At 30.4% G+C, this 21,043-nt stretch overlaps 2 protein-coding genes across 10 annotated transcripts; both read right to left on the reverse strand.

The window, feature by feature from the left end:
- Positions 1-3,811: 3,811 nt before the first annotated feature.
- On the reverse strand, positions 3,812-6,906 carry LOC111020894 (cytochrome c oxidase subunit 6b-2). The gene is made up of 4 exons (XM_022297697.2): positions 6,764-6,906; positions 4,656-4,744; positions 4,468-4,549; positions 3,812-4,110 (listed from the first exon to the last, which is right to left on the reverse strand). The coding sequence occupies exons 1-4, from the start codon at positions 6,770-6,772 to the stop codon at positions 4,057-4,059; spliced, it is 234 nt and encodes a 77-aa protein (XP_022153389.1). The 5' UTR covers positions 6,773-6,906; the 3' UTR covers positions 3,812-4,056.
- Positions 6,907-7,576: 670 nt separating this feature from the next.
- LOC111020850 (protein FLX-like 4) lies at positions 7,577-12,390 on the reverse strand. Of its 9 annotated transcripts, none has more exons than XM_088127956.1 (5): positions 12,282-12,390; positions 11,597-11,684; positions 9,112-9,695; positions 8,308-8,447; positions 7,577-8,221 (listed from the first exon to the last, which is right to left on the reverse strand). In XM_088127956.1, the coding sequence occupies exons 3-5, from the start codon at positions 9,663-9,665 to the stop codon at positions 7,965-7,967; spliced, it is 951 nt and encodes a 316-aa protein (XP_087984082.1). In that variant the 5' UTR covers positions 9,666-9,695; positions 11,597-11,684; positions 12,282-12,390; the 3' UTR covers positions 7,577-7,964. The 9 variants fall into 9 exon arrangements, with proteins under 9 accessions (XP_087984082.1, XP_087984080.1, XP_022153331.2 ...); XM_088127954.1 differs by lacking the exons at positions 11,597-11,684; positions 12,282-12,390 and adding exons at positions 11,003-11,146; positions 11,986-12,256 and having other exon boundaries at positions 9,112-10,152; XM_022297639.2 differs by lacking the exon at positions 12,282-12,390 and adding an exon at positions 11,986-12,256.
- Between the last annotated feature and the right edge of the window lie 8,653 nt (positions 12,391-21,043).

The following is a 21,043-nucleotide window of genomic DNA, read 5'->3' on the forward strand; positions in this document are numbered from 1 at the left end:
GTGAATTTGGAAACAAGAAATGTAATCTAGATTCATTTGATTTTTTTTTTATTTCCTCTTTATTAATAAATAAAAACAACATTTGACAATTGCTTCTTGATTCTATTCTTTTATTGAAAAAAAATTATAGTAACATATTTGGGAACAATTTTTGTTACTCATTCGCTAAAATTCTAAATTAAAAAATTAATTTTTTTAATATGAAACAAATAAAGAAATTGAAGGTCTCAATAAAGTTCTCATTTTTTGTTTTTTATTATTTTTTTCAATAAAAAATGTTATCACCATAATATCTTGCTTTTTTGGTAGATTATTAAGATGGTTGGTTTGAATTTCTCACCCACTTTTTTCCCCAATGATTTACCCTCTTGCCAAAAGAAAGAAAAAAAATTACCTTTTTGGTTTTTGTTTGTTATAATTTTTTTTACCTTTTTGTTTCTAATTATTATATTACCTAACCTATGGGACAGCAAATAGTTTTCTTATTGGCTCATCAAGATGTGATATTCAAGTAATTTAGGAAAGCCAAATCACTGCTTTAAAAAAATTAAAAATAATTTACATATTTGGATATATATTTATTTTCAATTAATTTAATACATTCACCAAGTGGAGTTTTTTTTTTTTCTTGTTTTTGAAAAAAGTAAATTAACTAGTGGGCATGATAGAATGTCCCAATTGCCCTTTTTTTAAGAATAATGTCCCAGTTGCTCTTGCATTTATTATAATATTTTTCTTATTATGAAGAGTGAATATAAATATAGAACTGCTCTGTCAAATATATATACACGCACACACAAAACAATTTGTTGATAAATTGACATCAATTTTTTTAAAATTTATTTTTTCTTTTATTATTTAAGAAATTGCTCTAATAGATGCATTCAATAATGTTTTCTAATTTTGTAGATTTTTTTATAAAATGGGATAATTAATCAAAAATCTCCGAGGAATTCCAAGAATTCTTGTTATACGCTCGTTCCAACCCTCAATTCTCTTTTCTAGGCTCATCGATATTGAATCAATCGAACGCACTTCTAATACTTGTTCCACTTTTGGAAGACCCTGCCTTAGATCACCAGATCGTGATTTTTCATATATAAATGTAACTAAGGTATCTCCTTCGTAAAGGATTTCTCCATAAGTGGCTAAATAAGGCTTAGCTGATCTTATTACTACAGAATCAATTTGAATAATTATAATTTCACCTGATTTTAGGTGTGGTCTATTTTTGGCTATACATACATTTTCAAAAAAAAAAAAAAAACTGTTCAAGGCTAATTCTTGCAGGTGTTAGCAAGATTATATTTTAAATTATTTTTCAATATAAGGGAGGATAAACCAATACGTCTTCTCTTCTTAAAATAATGGTGGATGGAAGGTAGAAATAATAAATAATTAATACACCTTAATTTTGTAATTATTATTGGAAAATGGACATATAATACTTAAATAACAATATAAAAACCAAGTCTACTTAGGAAATTCAAGCATAGTCCACCCTTAAAGTCAACTTAATCTTTATTTATTTTTTCCCTTTTTATACTAGATCTGAAATTGACATAGAAAATGAAATAAAAGTGATAGTCTAAGTCTCAATGCTCATTGGTAAATCTTTTTAACACAATTACTACTGTTTTAAGCTTAAGGATGATTTTTAATGGATAAGAGAAATCATGCCAGAAAAGCAAAAAAGAAATATCATTTTTTTAACAAAATTAAGAAATATCTCTTTTACTCTACTTAAGAAGCAAAATACATGAGTATCTCCAAATAATTTATAAGATTACATATAAATTTAAATTTAGACTCAGAATTTTCTTAGCCATACATATTTAATCTCTAAAAAAGAAAAGAAAATAGTCAACATATTCGAGTAGGGATTCAAACCGTCCAAACTTTTAGTCATGATATATGTTAGTTAGTTATATTCAAGTTGACCTTTAAATTTTAAAAAGATTCATTAATTAATTTTGAATTGTGTTTAGTGTAACATTATGAATTGACAACATGAACAAATTTGTAACATTTAAGTGTCAAACATCTAGGGAAAAAAAAAAGTAAATATTTTTACTATTAAACTATACTTTAGTCAAAGTGCAGTAATTAAACTAATAAAGTAGCATATGTAACAAATCTTCTCTATAAAGCAACATATCAAATCTTTTATTGAGCATAAGACTCAATTTGGTCCTTTTACATCTTGCCATAAACTCTCAAAAGACTTTCTAACTTCTAAATTTGAATTTGAGAGGCATCCAATGGTATAAGATTCCTTCAATCAAGAAGCTCTTCTTTTCATGCCTTTTTTTGTTTTTGACTTCGATTCACAGCTAATGGATTATGGAAGTTTTAGAAAAAAGCTCTCTTCTGACTTTGATTTATAAATCAATTCACAAAGCCCCAAAAGCATATTAAAGGGATGGCCATGGGAAATTGGAACCTTTTGACCACATCAAACAGGTAGAAATTCAGTTTCAATCTGAACTGGTCAAGCTTATTTTTAAATCTCAAGATCCCTTTGGTATGACCAAATAGAGACTTTATTGACAAGAACTTCGAGTCTCTTGGCTAGAGGTTTAAGTTTGAACCTCTAAGTAAACTTAATACACAAAATTTTTAATATCTTTCGAGTTCGGACCTTAAGACGGGCATAGGTATCCCTAGATATTGGGGAGCATAGCTCCCACCCCTAGTTAAAAAAATAAATAAATAAAACAAAAAAGGACTCAAGAATCTGATTTGATTGTTTATTTTTGCAAATGGAAGGATCTTATCCAACATATTTCTCCAAAATCTTCTCCTACATATCTTAAACAAATTATATTTATAGTTTAATTTCCAGATACCTAGATTTGTTTCATGTAGATCTTCTGTATTTACCGCCCAATAACAGCAAAATTAATCGAGATAAACTTTAAATCTTATATGAAAAGATGATAATGCAATTGTGTGCGTTGATAGAAATCCTCAACCAGAATGACCTATAAAAAAAGATAGTGACATACGAGAAGTTCGAACCTCTGTTCTACCTTCCCAACTTGTCCCTCTCTAGTTTTAAATAAAGAAATTCAACCTCTTTCCAAACCCCACCAACCAACATGGAAATTCTCATTTTTTTCACATTCTACCAACAGCCATTTTCTATACTAACAATTGTCAAGCAGCCAAACAAGAACTAATGTTAGGCAAATAACTAATGAATTGATCAAATAAGTAATAGTAATGAATCAATCTAAAACTAAGGCCCAAAAGAGGTTTTTTAGAACTCAAGAACTTGTACAACCTATAGAACAGATCCCGTTCAAGTGAGGTTGTTGAAGGCCCAAAATAGTTCTCATACACTAAATAGAAAATAAAGATTATTAGGACTCTGCTGATGGGTGAAATCTCACTATTGCCCATTTTTTTAATTTTCCTCTTCCCTATATCATGCTCAATCTCTCGCCCTTCTTCTCACATTGTCTTAGGAGCCTGTGATATAAATGGCAACGAGCTTAAAATGACCTTGTTCTCCCTCTTACATGTGAGACAATATGTAGATAATGAGAGAAAAAAAAAAATGGATCTAAACTATTTCACTCTCTTAATATTGTCCAATCGATAACCTGACTTACGGTTCATATTTCTTTGGCTTAATACATCTCTCAGGTCTTCATGTGTCACCCCCCTTGCGAAATTCTGTCCAGTTTCTAGCTAATCCATGATTGCTTTCATCTGTTCTAAGCAAAAATTAAAAGAAGCATGTTCAGAAACTAACAATAAAACAGTATAGAGTAAGGTGGCATGAAGAGATAATTACACACAAGACTGAAAATGATTCATGAAATCAAATTAACACGAAAGGGTTGACAAATGCCAAGGTGCAACGGCATCGATTGAGCTTGTCTACAATCAACAATTGAGCCATAACTACTCAACAAGACTTGAAACAAAATATTATCCTTTATTGTTTTCTGAGATGCAATGAAAAATTATGGAACTCCGAAATAGCTTTCTGAGAGAACGAACAGAAATTGTCGATCTGTGCTTTCCGGGTGACGAACATTCATTCTTTCACAGAGGGCCAGGGAAAGTGCCGTTCTCTCTCTGCTCATTCCATTTTTCAACCTGCGGAAAGGATTTGGTTATTCACATGCCGGGAACCGCTTACTTGTAAAAGATGCATGAATTTCAAGGTAAAAATAACTTCAGTAGCTGATAAAATTCTTAACATCTAACCTGATGCTACGGGAGGCACAGAAATCAAAAGAATATTTTTATGGCCCATAGAGAATATTTTATGATTGGAACTTCGAATTCAATCAAGAGTGTCAATATTTCAAGCAACTCTGATATTGGAAAAAGCAGAAGAAATTCTTGCGGCCATGCACACAAGTGCTAGCACAAATGCATCAATATGAGCCGGAAAAATGGACCAGAAAATTTAAATTTACTTTTAGCAACACCAAATACAATGAATCTCACCCATTCACCGGGGCAAAGGGCCCGGTAATACTTTGCAAATCTTTCACATTCACCAGACTCCTCACCCTTGGCTGACAGGCACCTGTACAAAGTTTCGCATATTTAAGGGGAAAACTAACAGTGAGAAAGACTGTGGACCCTTTTGTTTTCCATTGGAACTCTTATCCCAAGTTATAAGAAAAATGCACCTGTGGAACTCAATGTAACGAGTGAAACAGTGCCTGGTTTGATTTGTTGTAGGGAATCGGAAGTCAGCAGGTGCTGTTTTCAGCTCTATCTGAGATGACAAACAAGAATGGATAGGACAAGAAAAGAAAATTAGAATGGAGATTGAAGAGAACATGAATATCTGGATGAAGGACTGCCACTCATCTTATAATACTCACTTCATAGATCTGTTTAACAGATCGACAAAGAGATACACATCATTGAATTTTCATCTGAATAGAAATGAGTAGTTGCTAATCATTTTCCTAATAACATTCTTCCAATATGAGCGAACAGCACATTCCAACACTTTTTTTTTTACAAGAACTCAAGCTTTCATTGAGAGAAATGAAAAATATACAATGGTATACAAAAAACATCCCGACTAGAGAACGACCCCTAGGGGTAGGTTCTTGTGGCAGGCTTGTTTCCTTGCTACTACGTGCGAAATTTGGTTAGAGAGGAACGATACCTCCCTGTGAGGTTGATTTCTAAGAATTTTGTAATTATCAGTTAGGTGTGGTTAATTTGGGCTAGAGGCCCCTGTGCCTTCCATACCTCAATCCATGACAAACACCAAGATACAAACTGACATCTATCTTCAATTATTGGCAAGAGCAAGAAACATTATCGCTAATAGTCAACTTTCGAAAACTATTAGTAAAGCGCTAACGCGCCCCTACCATCTTTCTAAAGGTGAGCACAATGTCAAGTATGAAGTATGGATAGACACAATATAAACATGCAAAACAGAATTCTTTTTAACATAAAAATATATTTCATGCCTAAAATTATGCCCAATTGACAAGGTTTTAAGAGATTCTGCTCTTTCTCTATTATTGAGTATTGAGAATTTTATTTACTATCCTTTTTCAACTTTTAATGGAGATGAGATCTCATCCTTCGCATGTCTTATCATCCATTATTATTAATGGAAGTATTTTTTCTTCCAAAAGAAACTGTTGACTATTTTTCTATTATTTTTATTGGGTGTTTTTAGCACGGATTACCAGCTTTTCAGTGAATCTGGTTAGGTTTCTATGGCAAATATGGAGTTCAAAATAAGTGGACTTAAGAGGTTGGCAGGATAAGCACTGAACACTGTCCTTTGAAAATATGTTTCTTAACGCATCAATTCTTTCTCCCTATGACAGTTTACTATACTAACTAAGGCCATGGTCAAGGAATTTGTATTTGGCAGGATATATGGTGTTGCATCTCCTCTTTTCAAATTCTTTTTCCCACAATTATGTCAGTTATCTTTCAACAAAAAATATTTGAATTGAAATTGAATCCTTGTTTTCCTATCGATTCAATGATAATCAATTCAAGATTTGATCTGCCTCTTAGAAGAAACTATAGTGAGATTTAACATATACAGTTCCCTGCTCTCGTGAGCACTATTCACGATGTAAATCTTAATTTTAGTAATGATATAACAATCAAGAGGGAGTTTGTAGTTTTTTCAACTGTAAACAAGGAAATTCATTCTAAAGTTGATATTCTACTTCACATCTTTATCAGCGACATCAACAAAAAAACGTTCTCCTTCTCTTTTTCCGGCTGTTAAATTTATTTATTTACCAATACTTTCTCATTTAAATAAAGAAAAGTCATTGTTTTTTCCTAACAGTTCTGCAGCTTCCAGAGTCATTGTGTCCAAAAATAACCAAAAGGTAACACATAAAAGTTTCAATATATCCAACAAGCGTTGAAGAATTTCATGGCTTAAAATCCTAAGAATTTTAAGTCCTACAACTATGTGGGAAATTGTGCCAGCGAAGCTAGTTTACAGAAAGCACCGAAGAAAAAGCAGCAACATCATTCCTTCAAACTAGAAATTCAGATTATACGTCTAATACGAACAAAATCACAGTTAAAAAAGATAATAAAACAAGGGTTACGAGGAGACATATTTTTCATATAGATAAAACGACAATTGCATCCAAATCGCGGGCACCTATTCCGCCCGTCTATGATTGGAAAAAGGGAAATGATAAATACAGAGTATCAAATAAAAAAGAAAAAATTGATTCACTATGGTTGATTTTCGTGCAACTAAACAGAGAGAGAGAGAAACGAAGCTTACTTCGGCCATGGCTGATCGGATTCAAGCTCCGAGAAATGGAGGAGATCAAACGGAAGACTCCGCTTATATAACTTGGACGAAGGCGCAGTTTAAGTTGAACCAAAAGTGCTCTCGATCTTGTATTGTACCAAAGAAATCATATAAAAACTCCTAAATGGGCCGATTTTATATGGGCCTTCGTTGGGCCGTCCAAGACAGACTGTTAATTTAAAACTTTCAAATAATGTCAAATTTAAATTTAAATTAATTAAAAAATTGTCAATTTAACTTGAGCCTGAATTTAAAAAAAAAAATTGTATTTCTGAAATTTTGCCATTTGTTTAGAAAATATCACGTCCTTTCATAATCTTTTCAATATTACCATTGACCTTTTTAAAAATATTTTTTGAACAAATATCTGTTAATATTTTAAATATTTTAAATAGAAAGTTGGTGTGACACATTCATATTTTTTTTAGACTTAATCTAAAAGACTTAATCTAAGCAAACTTCCATGCTAACTGTCATATCATTCCCAACTCAGTCATGTCAACTTTTTATCCAAAATCTTAATAGATATTTGTTCAAATAGTCTTTTATAAAAGTTCAAGTACAATATTGAAACTTTCTTTTTGGAATGATAGAGGTGTTTTGAAACAAGTGGTAAAGTTTATTCACCTCGAAACCGACCAAATGAACATCGGACCTAAAAACTGGCCAAACGAACATCTATAGATCGATTTACAGTGATAATGTCTTATTATATTTGTGAGACTCTCTCTTCATCTTTCTATTTAAAACAGTCAACAGAATTTGAAGTAACACCAACCTACATAAATCAAATAACACATTCTTATAAGGAAGATCAAATTGTATCTGATCCACATCATTGATACATCTCTTCCATTAATATATTTACAAAGAGATAACAGATATTCCAATCTTACTTCCAAGCTCACCAATTCCATTTCAGTCAATCAACTTGTACCCAAATGCAGAAAGTTGATTTCTTCAAAATAAACCAAGAAGGGAGTGAACTATTTCTTGGCAAAAATTACATCAAGTTTGCCATGAATGATAAATGTTAAAATGATGGTATTCTTTGTGTTTGCAAGATACTAAAAATGTTAACAGGGGGAAACTTGGAACTAAAGATCTGTATATTTTCTACTAACAAAAGATGGATGGCAGTTAATCTGATCAAACAAACATGGCCTTGCACTTATCTCCGAGTGATGGACGGATCGATCGTTGCTTCATAGCCAGCACTTCCGCCAACAGGGGCAGCCACACCTGCAACCGTTCCAGCGGGGGCCTGGCTGTTATCAATGGGATGAGGAATTTGACCGTCTCCTGGGGCCATAGAAGCCATTGTGACTGGCACCCTTCCATACAAGTCGGTGTAGCCATTGGCACCGGACATGTGCGGTGGGTACGACGGATCCAAATTTATGTATGCACCACCATATGCATTTGGTGCTACAGAAGCAGGGAGTTTCATTTGCAAGTGTCAATAAACATCCAAAGATAGTTAACTGGAAAGGAAAATGCAAAAAGAACTGTACCGTATGCCCTTTTCTCCGCGTTCAAAACCTCAGCTCGCAGCCTCTCTACTTCCCTTGCCAGGGCAACCAGGTTCATTTCCGTTGCTTTCATTTGCTCCACTAGCTCTATATTCAAACCTTTTTCGTGCTCAAATGTAGCCCTGCTTACCAAATCGATAAATATCAAAAAGAATCAACACGTTAAGTTGGAAATTGATATCAGAATCAAAATATCTATAATGCATATCATGTAGAGAGAAACATAGGAGTAATGTCGCCCCAGTTCACATAGCACCATTATGCTGCCAAGCGCCAAACAATTATCTGGTACGTTTTAAGGAACACAGTCAATAGTCTTAAGCAGCATTAAACTGTAAAATAGGACAGACCAAGAGGTTTATTTGAATTATCTAATCAACAAAAAGGCAGTCTGAGGAGGAGGAAGATTGTTGCTTAGTCGAGTTGTAAGAAAATCAAGGTCACTCTCATGGCATCAAACAAAGTTGGTGGTGGATCAAGGGCGCTCAATTACCATATCGCAAGAAAAGACAAAACCCAAAAATAGGAATAGTGACTAGAGTGAAGTTGGAGCAATGTATCCGGTACTAGAAGGTACAGTTGGATCACCTCCTTTGCAACGACTCGAATGGACGGTGAAAAACTGAGCTAAATTTCAAGATGGAAGTTCTCTTTCATTTTTAACTAAAAGCTGTTGGACAGCCTTCTTTGCATGGGCCTTTTGGTACTTTCATTCATTTAGTAGCTAACGTTGTAATTACTGAAATTCAGAACTGTAAACGAAAAGCAGCACAGATCATAACTCACCGTAGCCTTTGGTGCTGTTGCCTCAAATCCTCGAGCTCGGCATGTAAATTGGGTAGATTCTTTGTATCAGACTCTGTTTTATGCAATTCCTCAGTCGCTTGTTGAATTTGGAAGGTCAATTCTTGTCTATCTTTGACCAAGCCCTGTGCCTCCATGTGTGCCTGTTGCAAATCCTTCTTCAACCCCTCTCCGGCTTTAATACTTGCCTCCATTTTTGCAATCTTATCTACCAATACTCTCATCTGAATATCACTTTCTGTCTGAATGCTTCGAATATGTGCCCGCATGGTTTGTATTTCCTTCTCGGCAGCCACGAGTTCTTGCCTCAAAGTGACATGAGCTGTTGCCAACTTATGATTTTCCCTTCCAAGTTTTTCTATGTCAGATGTCTGAACAGTTAATTTATCTTCTAATAATTCAAGAGGATGCAATGACTTGGATGACTGGTGGCCAGCAGTGGAGTCTGATCCAGGAAATGGACCATGCCGCATCAACCCTGGAGCCCGAACAGGACGTCCATTGTATAGCGGTTGAAGTGTTCCTCTTGAGGACATTTATGATTTACCGGATGCCCCTGTCAAACGCTGCACGAATAGTAAAGCACGTGGACACTTTCACACACTGCTGGATGCTTGAACCAAACACACATACATAAAACAGAATGCAAAATTATGATAGAAATAAGTAAATCAAATAAGACCTTGATAGTATTAAGAGAAGAAACTTGTTGCTTAATTCTAAAGACAAATAAACAAGTCTTAGATCCAACCAGACCAATATATAGACTCAACAGCTCAAAAGGATACATTAAAGGAGGCCAAACTCCAAACAACCTCCCAAGACCCGTAAAAACTCTTCTATTTCTCTCTAACTCAATATTCCGAAGAACCGCCAGAAATCCTGCTTGCCAAATGCCAAAGAAATGTTTCTAAGACAGGGTAAAAACAACTTCTGCCAAACATATTGTAACAAGATTCACTCAACCAAGGCCACCCTGAATACTGGGAAATAGCTCCAACAATTGCCCCAAAAGAAGAACACCTTCAAAAGATATGGTCAAAATCCTCAAAATCCTATTATATAGAATGCACCACTAAGGCCTAAAACTAAAAGCAAAGAAGGAAGACTTAACTTTATTGAAGATTTTTTGAATGAAGCATGGTTTTAACAGTCTTACTAAAAAATACCAGAAATTTGACATTTTAAAGTGAGCAATATTGCACGAACCTTGCCAAAATTGTCTTGAGTAATTGTGATAAACCAGTTGATAGAATTTCAAAATTAAACAAGAAGCGAGTTAGAGATGAAATTCACCTCTCTCCCCTTACTGATGAAGGATCAAATAATATCCTTTTGACATGATCGAGGGAGTATTGTCATCCAAAGTTAGAGTTCAGAAAAGGTCAAACATCTTAGAAAATAACTCCAAAAGATTTTTATGAAACAATTAAATCCATTATTCCACCTTTTATCTTACATAATCGGGAGTGTCCAAATTAGCTTATGCACACCTCGACCAATCTCACAAAACAACCATATAATATAATCTTATTATATTTGATTGCCACAAAAACTCATAAGATATTAAATCCTGGGTAGGTAGTCTTTGTGGTTCGAACTTATTTCCTTTAACCTCTCTTATTTTTTCATTGGTCCCAACCACCGCTAGGTCAATCCATGGTGGATAAATCCACTTTGTTTTCGTTCTCCCATTGTCTAACTAAGTATTTTGTATGAGAACCTACCACCAAAAAACTCTGAAATTAAGAAAACAACTAGATTCGTTTTTTAGAAACCAAGTTCATTGAGAAAAATGAAACAATATACAAGGCATACATTTATTAAAGTAATAATGAAAATAAAAATAAAGGACCAACAAAAGGAGCCCAACCTAAAGGAAATGACTCCAATCCAAAAGAATCGCATGTTCACACCTAACTGGTAATAACAGAAATTCCTCAAAACAGAAGCCCATGTGTTAAATCTAACCAAGTCCATGCATTGCATCCTCCCAAGTTATTCAAACCCTCCAAACCTAAAGAAAGCAACTACATTCATGAAACAAACAACAATACAAATAACCCACTGCACGACTCATTAACTAAATGTAAAAGCAAATAAAACTTGAAACCAACCTAATTAAAAACTAAGTGTCTTCGCATAAGAAATCTAACACAATGAACTAATAAAACAAAGATTAAATACTTTGTGATTAATAATATGGAAGTATCTTATCTAAACCAATAAAATCTTCCTACTTATATTCCAGTAATGGCTGGTTCAAGTGAGAAAGCACACAATGTTCAAACATGTCATTAGGTTGAACTCAAACTCCAATTTAATATTTCCTTAACAAATAATTAGAGATAGCTTTCCCTGCTTCTTGCTAGCTGCATATCAACACAGGAAAACTAAGATCAATATGCTCCGTTGAAAGGGTTAAACCTCTTCATGATATAATGTAAATAAATAGTTTGTTTATTACCGACTTATGCACGCTTCGACTAATTTGATAGGACAACAGCCAAACCATGGTACTCCAAAACGGCCTTTATTTTCTTCACTTGACCCAACTACCATAATGCAAAATAATACTCAGTATCAAAATCGAAAAGGGCAGGGCAAAGAGTTCCCAAAACCTAGAAAGGAAATAGAAAATCCCAAAACAATCGATTGTGCTACCAGGCTCTGGGGAAGTCAGAAAAATCAGTTTTTAGGCAAGCTTAATAGTTTCCGTAAGCTGTAAAAAGCGAGACCAAAACCATGGGAGGCGAGAATAAAGAAACCTCGCATCAGAAAACTACAATTTAGAGCCATGGATGAACAAACACGGAAAGAGAAATTAAAAAAAAAATAGAGAAATTTGAGACGTACCAGTTGATTTTCTTGTCGTAATATCGTAAATTGAGACGAAGGAAGAGCAACAAACAGGAGAAATATAATATCCAACGGAAGGAACACAAGAGATTTGGAAGATGTCACTTCAGATTAAACAGATTTGCAGACACAGAGAAAAGATTAAAGAAAGCCAGATTTTCCTTTTCTTCCTAATCAGAGAGTTAGGGTTTTGATTTTCTTTGAAAATCCTTTTAATGAAATTGATTTGATTCGAGTTCATTTGTTTTCTGCTTTCCAAAATCTATATTTCATTAAAAAAATTAGAAATTTACCAGTGTCATAACTCAAGTTTTTCTTCTTTTTTTTTTTTCTGAGATAGACGGTGCGACTAAAATATCCTCTTCGAATTCCACCACTTGATGCACTAAAAAAATAGTTCAAATTTAATGAAGGATGTTGCCTTTCATTTATGAAAATTGCCTCTCAAATTTTAAACTTCGTCTTTTAATTAATAATAGCATAATTTTTTATGAAATTTTAAAATATTTTGCTGCTCTTCTTCTCTTGCCTTATAAATTATAATCATCCTCTCTTTCATATTTCTTTTACCATCATTAAACTTAGATAGATAACAAATTTAATTAGTAATCATCTCAAGAAATGGTGAGAAATGACTCAAGTATCACAATATTTCATATTTAGAATTACGATCTCCACGGTCACCTATTTTCCGTCAAATAATAAAAGTTGTTTACTTTAAATTCAAAGTGCATGGTTGAAGAAGAAGATCTTCCATCAACTAAATTATGTAGTTGTAGATCTTTCACTAAAGATGATATTAAAAATCCACTTCATTTATTCTTATATTTCAAGATTTTGGGATAATAAGTATCAAGAGCATATAATTTTTCACCTTTGTCTAAAGACTAAAGAATTATTTTGTAAGGATCAAAACCTAATCATAACATATCTGTTAAATCAAATTGTGGATAAAAGTTTCACCTTCTTCCCAAATGGCGGGATTTTGGGTAATTTTCATACCATCAATTATAGTTTAGCTAGCTCGGTGCAAAACTAATCATTCTTCATTATTTTTGAGTGGAACAAACACTAAATAAATGGTTGAGTGTTAATTATCGCTCCATTAAAATTTCTTGCATTCTTACAATCCGACGCTTATAAATTAGATTTATCTTCTTGAATACTCATCGCCTCTTGTTTTAGAAGTTTTTAGTTGTTTTTGTGTTTTAATTTAACAGGAGAAAGCTTCAAACCATTTACTATTATTGTTTTCTTGCTTTTTCCTGTAGACTCAGATGGAATAGGGGTTAAGGCTGGAGTAGGTCTTGGGGTTGAGCTTCTCGATGGTGGTGGTTTAAATTGGGAGTATATCTCTAATTCAAATTCAAGTTCGAGCTCAAGTTCTAGTTCTAGTTTCAAGTCAAGTTCAAGTTATAGCGCTCGTCTAGATCTAGTTCAAGTTCAAAAGCAAGTTTACATTCAAACTCCTCTTCCTCAACCATGTATGATTTAAACTCAAAAGCAGAATCAATAACCGGCTCTAATACTAGTCCAAAGAATCGAGAAAACTAAAGGCAATTCCATCACTCGTTTAGGCAACTAAAGTCAATAATTCTATCAGAAAGTTAAACTACTTTTGATGTAAAAATTGGAGAAGAAACTCATCCCAAAATTTTTGAATAAGTAATTTGCATGACAAGTACTTTATCTAATTTCTCAATACACGTGAGTTTGATCTTTGAATCAAAATCTTGAATATTTAAATATTAATCAATATAGTCTCATAATAAATTGGGTTTTGGACCAAGTTTGTAATTACAAGTCCAATTCTCATATCACCCAATTATATATTTTAATTATCAATTTATCTTTAATTTAATTTAGGGTTAATATATAATTAATCCCTAAATAAAATAGATAATGACTGGGCCGTGGACAATGTCGTCATACGATTGTAGAAATGTATGGAAGGTATGATGTCAACCCATATTCGAGTTTTATGTCATATCAATTTTTGTAAATGAGAAGAGTAATCCAATTATATTTTATAAATTGATTAGATTTTAGTATTTTCAATGTGAGATCCATACTATCTCATTTTATTATTGATAATATACTATTGGAAAAAACATTACAATATAAAAATAAAAATAAAAAGAATTGCACAACACTCAAATGTCGTGTCTCACACCTAATTCTCGATCAATACATAGGATAAAATTAATGATGTAATACTATTTTTGTCAATGTCTCTAATGTTCAAAGTATTTAGACAGACAATAAATGTTGACCACCTAAGCTTGAAAAAGATTCATGACTTGGAAATTCTTTTTCCTCTCTCTCTATTTCCTTTAAATAAATAATTGGAACCATTTCTTTTACCTTTTAAACTTTTTCCACAGTCTTTTTTTTTTTTTTTTTGAGAATCTCCACAGAATGTTTAATTGGTTTACTAATTATGATTTTACAAGATCCATATTCTTTTGAAATTCCAACAATGTCAAAACACTTATCCATGTTGACGAGGTAAAATAAGAAGAAAAAAAATACATGTATCAAAGTTTTCAAAAAATACATGAATCGACATTATATGTCTTGAAAAAAAATAATGTCAATATTTTAATTTTATAAAAATATGTCTATATTGATGATATTTTATTGATATTTTTCATATTTTGTCGACTTTTTTGCAATACTATGGTAATGTCATTTACCTTCATGTTGATATCGAATCAATGGACACATGGAAATATCTAACATGCGACATATATTTAATACCTTGGATTAAATTAGAGTGGTATTTTATACAAATTTCAAGAATAAAAATATAATATTTAAATTTTATAAACCACAAATAGAATAAATACAAATGTTGAAACAAATGGTAAACATCACAAAAAAAATTTGTGTAATATTACCTCTTATAGACAAAATAATTTGAACTATTAAGTTATGATAAATACAAAAGTTAAAACTCGAAATTAGAAAAAGAAAAATAATAATGATAAAGCAAAGGAAAGAATAGCAAAAAATATTAACTCTCACGGGCAGAGTGAATAAGGAAAGTTCTCTTAATTTATCCTAATTCAAAAAGTCTATATAAAATACTTAACCCTCAAATTTTAGAATTAAAATATTTTAAATACAAAATTAACAGGTAAAAACTAACCAACAAAATACAAAACATGTTCTCATTAATTTGTTGCTAAAAGCAAAAAAATTATAATCATGTAAGCATTTTTTATATATGTTTTGTTTGAGAAACTCTCATAAAATTCTTTTTTTTATACAATTAAATATAGAGTTGGTTATGGAAATCTACCACGCTTAAAAATAGAATAGTTATTAATATCTTAACCAACCATGTAACATGTTAAGTTTGACTCTAAAGCCAAACTAAACATAGTTCAAGGCACCTACGTCTAACCAAAAAATCATGAGTTCGAACCCTACCCCATGTTGTATAAAAAATATTGTTCAGACATATTTATGTAAATTTGAAAATTAAATATTAATTCTAATATCTAATCATGGATATTAGATAGTGCTCTGAGTTCAACCACACACCACTGCCAAATAAATGAAAACTATTTATATATACATAATTGAATATTTGCCACTTCTAGAATGCACCAGTTGACTCTGTCTTTAGCTATATTTAATAATCAATTTATTCATTATATAACTATTATTAATATTTTTTGTTATACATCATCATCTTCATTTTAAAAATAAATAAAAGCAATAGAATTCTATTTACTAATAAATTTTGAGTATAATTGCCTATATCTCTAGCGTTAACCAATAAATTTTGAGTTCGATTCCCAATTCATATATTAAAAAAATAATTTTATATTTTATTTTTACCAATGTCTTTAAAATCCATGTTGAATATATTAAAAACTAAAAGTTACTTTAAAGTTCTAAAAGGCCTTACCAAAAAGAATTGAAACTAAAAAAGATACTATTAGCAAATAGAGTTTTTTTTTCAAATAGAAAGCTAAAAGTGTGAAATATTTTTAACCTAAATTATTGTTTTGAACCAAAAGTTCGTGAGTGCAATTTTTAAGGTGAGAAAATTAGAAATATGTATGTATAATTGATAGTATAATTAAGTCTCGACTCAAGATAATAAGAACGGTTAATAGTTTCTTTCAAGATTGTTGTTTTTCTCTAGCCAAAGAGGATGTTCTCCCAACTCTGGTCTTTACACATCCATCGCATATAAATCGAGCCCGAAAATTGTATTATTATTAAGCTAAAATAAGTGAGGAATTATAGTACAAAGAATAAAGAGAAATATGATAATTTTCTTTATACATAATTTATAAAATAACTTATCATAATCTTTGATATTTTTTAAGATAACATGGATCAATGTTATAAAAAAAAAATTAATACAACAATCAAGATCGTAAAGTTAATGGATTAAAAAAGTATGGACACATTAAAGAATGATTCAATTCACTTTATGGAAATTGTATTCATTAACTATTTCAATCGAATAAAATCAAATTATTAAGGTCCTCTAGTAATCATTTTGCCTTTCGCCTTTATGTTTAAGGTAAATTAATTTCAATTTTCTTCTATTTTAGATAATATTTTAGAATTAAAAGTAGTTTTTTAATTATTTTGAAATTGATTAAGCTTTCAAAACAAATAAAATTATCAAATAAATAAGATGATGCATAACAAATTTATTGTTTCTTGTTCGTTCTTTCTTTTTTTAAGAAAAGAAACATATTTATATTAATTTCTTATTTATTGTTCTCTAAATTTATAAATAAAAAATAGTAAAAAATTTATATGAAAATTAACTTTTTTAAATTAAATGTTTTAATTATGTTTTTTAAAAATTTTGAAATGAGAAACAATAAACTTTGATTTTGTTGTTTCTAAGGTTTTTATACAATTTTACAAACATTTCTAAACCATTAGAAACAATAAACATAAATAGTTATCAAAATAAAAATAAGAAACAAAAAACATAAACATTAAGGCCTATTTGGTAACATTCCTATTTTTTTGTTTCTCATTTTCAATTTTATTAGAAAACCTAAGTACTTGACAATTTTTTTTATTTCTTATTTATTTTAGAGACATTCTAAAAAATTATATAGAGATTTTGGAAACAACAAAAACAAGCCTACTGTTTTAAATTTGTTTCAAAATCCAAATAAAAATATTCATTTTTTTAATCCATAGGCGTTGGGAGCTAAAAAAACTCATGCTCGATCTCATAATACTGGGGAAAAAACACCATAATTTGCATTAAAATACCTTAATCCAAATCAAGATCAACATTGAATTATAATCCATAAAATAAAATTATAATATGAACCAAATTTATTCAACTAAATAGGTTAGATACAAACATAAATATAAAGTTAGATGGGAGATTCAAATTCAAATGTCACACCTTACATTAAAAAATAGATAATTAAATAAATATACATTCTTTACTCCATGAATTGATTAGAATTTAGAAGCAAAATTTGAGAATTTCGATTTTCACAAAAAGTTATAATAATTAAAAAAAATTGAGAAAGAAAATTCCAAGAAACTTCCACGTACTGAGGAGAGAGAGGGGAGAGCATGTTCCAATTATCTGCAGCTGCCAGCCATTCTGTCTATATATGGCGAATTCTATTAAAAAAAAAGAAGGAATTTTAATAATAATAAATAAATAAAATACAGATCAATCATGGTGTTTCACATTGTGGACCCCACCACCTCGGTTTGCTGAGTTGTTCTCTATTTTATTTTTCCTTATAGCATTTATATTTTTATTAATTACAGAAATATGGATAATTCATTTCTACCACATCAAGAATCACATTATTAAATTGCCGTGAATGTTCGACATTTTAAAATATCAATAAATTTGATATCGATGCAGGTGTGTGTTATATCAAATCAATTACATTGCAACGATAATTAACATATATTTCAAATCAAGAAGTTGTGAGTTTGATCCTCATCTCCAACAAGCATAGATCAACACTAATTACATATATCTACAACCAAGTGGTTATGAGTTCGATTTCCCACCCAATCTGTTATACTAAAACTAATATATATTTATTTATTTATTTATGCAAAAAATGAATAGAAATTTCCACAGTATCTTAAAAAATTGATAAAATATAAAAAATATGAACAAAATATCATTAACATGAACATAATATTAATATTTATATGATTTTTTTTATAATTTCTTTATAAACATTCACGACATCGACATTTATCAATATTTATATAAAATTAAGACATTGTTATTCTCATCAACATTAATATTTAAAACGTGTCCAAAAATTCAATTGGAGGGTTAATAAAATGTGACCAGTCACAACTATACGCACAGATGCTCCTTTTAGGGTAATCGATTAATAATTTTGTTGTTAAGATCACATTTTTACATAATCTAAACAATTTATCCTAAATAAAATATCTATCTAATTTTTAACTGATAACTTTGATGGAAGATAGATATCTTAACCGTTATGTTTTACTGGACAATTATCTACATAATTTAACGCCAAATATAAAGTTTTTAGAAATTTCAAAAGCTTAAAAACTAGTATTGTGCGCGGCCATCATGTTGTCGGGTCTGAGCTGCCTGACTTTGCTGCGATGATGATGCCTTTTTTAATCAATTCAAGTCCACTTATCTCTAATTCGTGAATTTAGCCGATACAAATCTATATTATAGCACTCAATTTTTTCTATTCGACAGTTGGATCTAACCGTTAAGAGATACTTTATAGGACAGAAAATTGAAAGCTTTCGTGGAAGAAATGGTAAAAACTATACCTTCACAAAACTTATCGGACAATTATATATACAAAATTTAATAAAAGAAAAAAAAACTGAAAATAAAGTCATGAAATAGTTCAAACCTGGACACAAAATTATCAGCATAAAAAAAAAAAGAATCCATACTAAACAAAATGCCTAAATCGAACTGAGAAATATCCAAAAGAACACTCTTTATTCTGTGTCTAACTACAAAATACTCATAGTTAGCCACAAATATTTTTCAAAACATAAAAACTTAGGACATTAATCTTTTTACACATGCAAATTTCAAATTCAATTAATAAATTACAATTGAGTCCTCGATCAAATTCCAAATATTAAATACAAAAGATAAATTTTATAGCATATATCTAATATTTATTTTAAGAAATGTTATAACTATTCATCCTTTTCAAATATAACTGTAGTTGAAATTTCTTTTAGCGTATTTTAGATTATGTTTTGAGTTTGAGTTGGAATTAAATAATACTATTTTTATAAAATTTTGAAAATTTATATTTTATTGTTTACTATTTAGTAAATAATAGTGTGAAAACAAGGAAGACCATTGGATTCAAAACTAGTAAATTAAAAAATATATATACAGAAAAAGAAAGTAAATCGACAAATCCACCGGCTACCCGGTCTGTACCCGGTCATTCAAAATACAGTCCATCCGGTCAACTCAGGTAACTTCTCCGTCAGTCGTGTCCGCTTCTTCCGGTTATCGGTAATAATATATATATATATTTTTTTCGACTTGCAAATTTAATTATTTTCCCCAAAAATTATTGAATAAAATTGATAATCGATTTCATGGAAGCGAGTGAAAATATAATAAAATAATCACTTTTTTCACAAAACAGCCAATGGGAACGGCGCCCATGTTATTGTCCTTTTCAAATTCTACTTTAAATGCCCATCCCACAATTACCCAAAAAATAAAATATATTTTTATTTTATCCTTATTTGTTTCTCATATTTGCAAATTGACCCCGTCATGTATTTTTCAAGTTAGACGAAATTCTTGCTTGTGACGTCGCATTAATTTTATTTTAACAAATATTAAAAATATGATTATCAATATTTATGTATCTCAAAATCAATTGACAAAACAGAATTGTTTCAAAAAAAATAACGAAACAAAACAAAGAGTAGTAGTGATATATATTATAAGATACATTATTTCTTTAATGTAAGATTTTGACAACAATCAACCATAACTTTAATTAACTGTTTTCTTTAACTGTTTTCTATTTGTAAAAAAAAAATTTAACTGTTTTTTATTTAATTTTAAAAAATTTCAAAATATGTCTTTTTAACTTTTAACCAATTTCATGAATTATACTACAAATAAAGAGAGAAATCTGTTAAAAAAGAAGGTGCAGCCTTCTTCGAATATCTTTCATAAACCACACGTCTCTATATTTTGTCAAATTATCCGTTTTTTTTACCAACTTAATCACATCTCAATTTGTTTTATCTTGTATGAGTCACAACTCGTTTAAATCCACATTTTCTCATTTGTTATATAACATTATCTCTTACAATAAAATAAAAGTCGCTTGTTTTCTTCCTCCAATTTTTCTATCCCATGTTGCCCAAAAATATCCAATAGACATATCACGCAATCATCTAGTAACCAACCTAACAATCAAAAGTCTAAATTAGATTTGTAATTTTATCTGTTATTAATAAATATGTTTAAATACTATTTTGGTTCCTATATTTTTAATTTTTGTTTATTGGTTAAAAGATTCATTTTAGTATTTGTTCTTTCAACTTTTGTTTATTTTAGTTCTTAAAATAGTTTTAGACCATTCTTTTTATTTATATGTCAGATATGTTAATTATAATTTTCAACACGACAGTACATTCAAAATATTTTTTAATATCTAGTCATAATTCAGTATTAAAATGTTTCTGTTATATTATAGTATTCAATTAAATCAAACTAACCACTTTTTTAAGATTACAAAGACCAAAACAACCCACTGAACCGAAGAAATAATTCACAACTAAAATTGAAATTAAAAAGATTTGGAAAAATAAAAAGTCGTAACTCCTTGAATTTTATTAAAAAAAATCGTTGAATTTTATCACTTTTGAAAAAAGAAATTAATAATTTATTTTGTTGGTAATTTCGTTCTGTCATTCGCCAAAGAAAAACTAAAAGAAAAATAAAATTAAAAATCCAATCTGGCAGTCCTTTTTTACGCGCATTCACGCGGACGTGGGTGACCACTATATATAACCCGCCCTCTCCCCTTCCTTA

Source organism: Momordica charantia (assembly GCF_013281855.1).
Source record: "Momordica charantia cultivar OHB3-1 chromosome 8 unlocalized genomic scaffold, Mcharantia_2.0 BLBB01000008.1, whole genome shotgun sequence".
NCBI classification, from domain to species: Eukaryota; Viridiplantae; Streptophyta; class Magnoliopsida; order Cucurbitales; family Cucurbitaceae; genus Momordica; species Momordica charantia.

Bases quoted from the DNA above. Each gene is read 5' to 3' on its own strand.
- LOC111020850 (XM_088127956.1), bottom strand. From the start codon at position 9,665: ATGTCCTCAAGAGGAACACTTCAACCGCTATACAATGGACGTCCTGTT. The intron at 8,448-9,111 runs GTGAGTTATGAT...TTTGGTAAGCAG, and splicing joins CAACAGCACCAAAGGCTACG to GGCTACATTTGAGCACGAAA. The intron at 8,222-8,307 runs GTACAGTTCTTT...CTGCTTCTGTAG, and splicing joins CGCGGAGAAAAGGGCATACG to CACCAAATGCATATGGTGGT.
- LOC111020894 (XM_022297697.2), bottom strand. The intron at 4,550-4,655 runs GTGCATTTTTCT...AACTTTGTACAG, and splicing joins CGTTACATTGAGTTCCACAG to GTGCCTGTCAGCCAAGGGTG. The intron at 4,111-4,467 runs GTGAGATTCATT...TCCTTTCCGCAG, and splicing joins CCCTTTGCCCCGGTGAATGG to GTTGAAAAATGGAATGAGCA.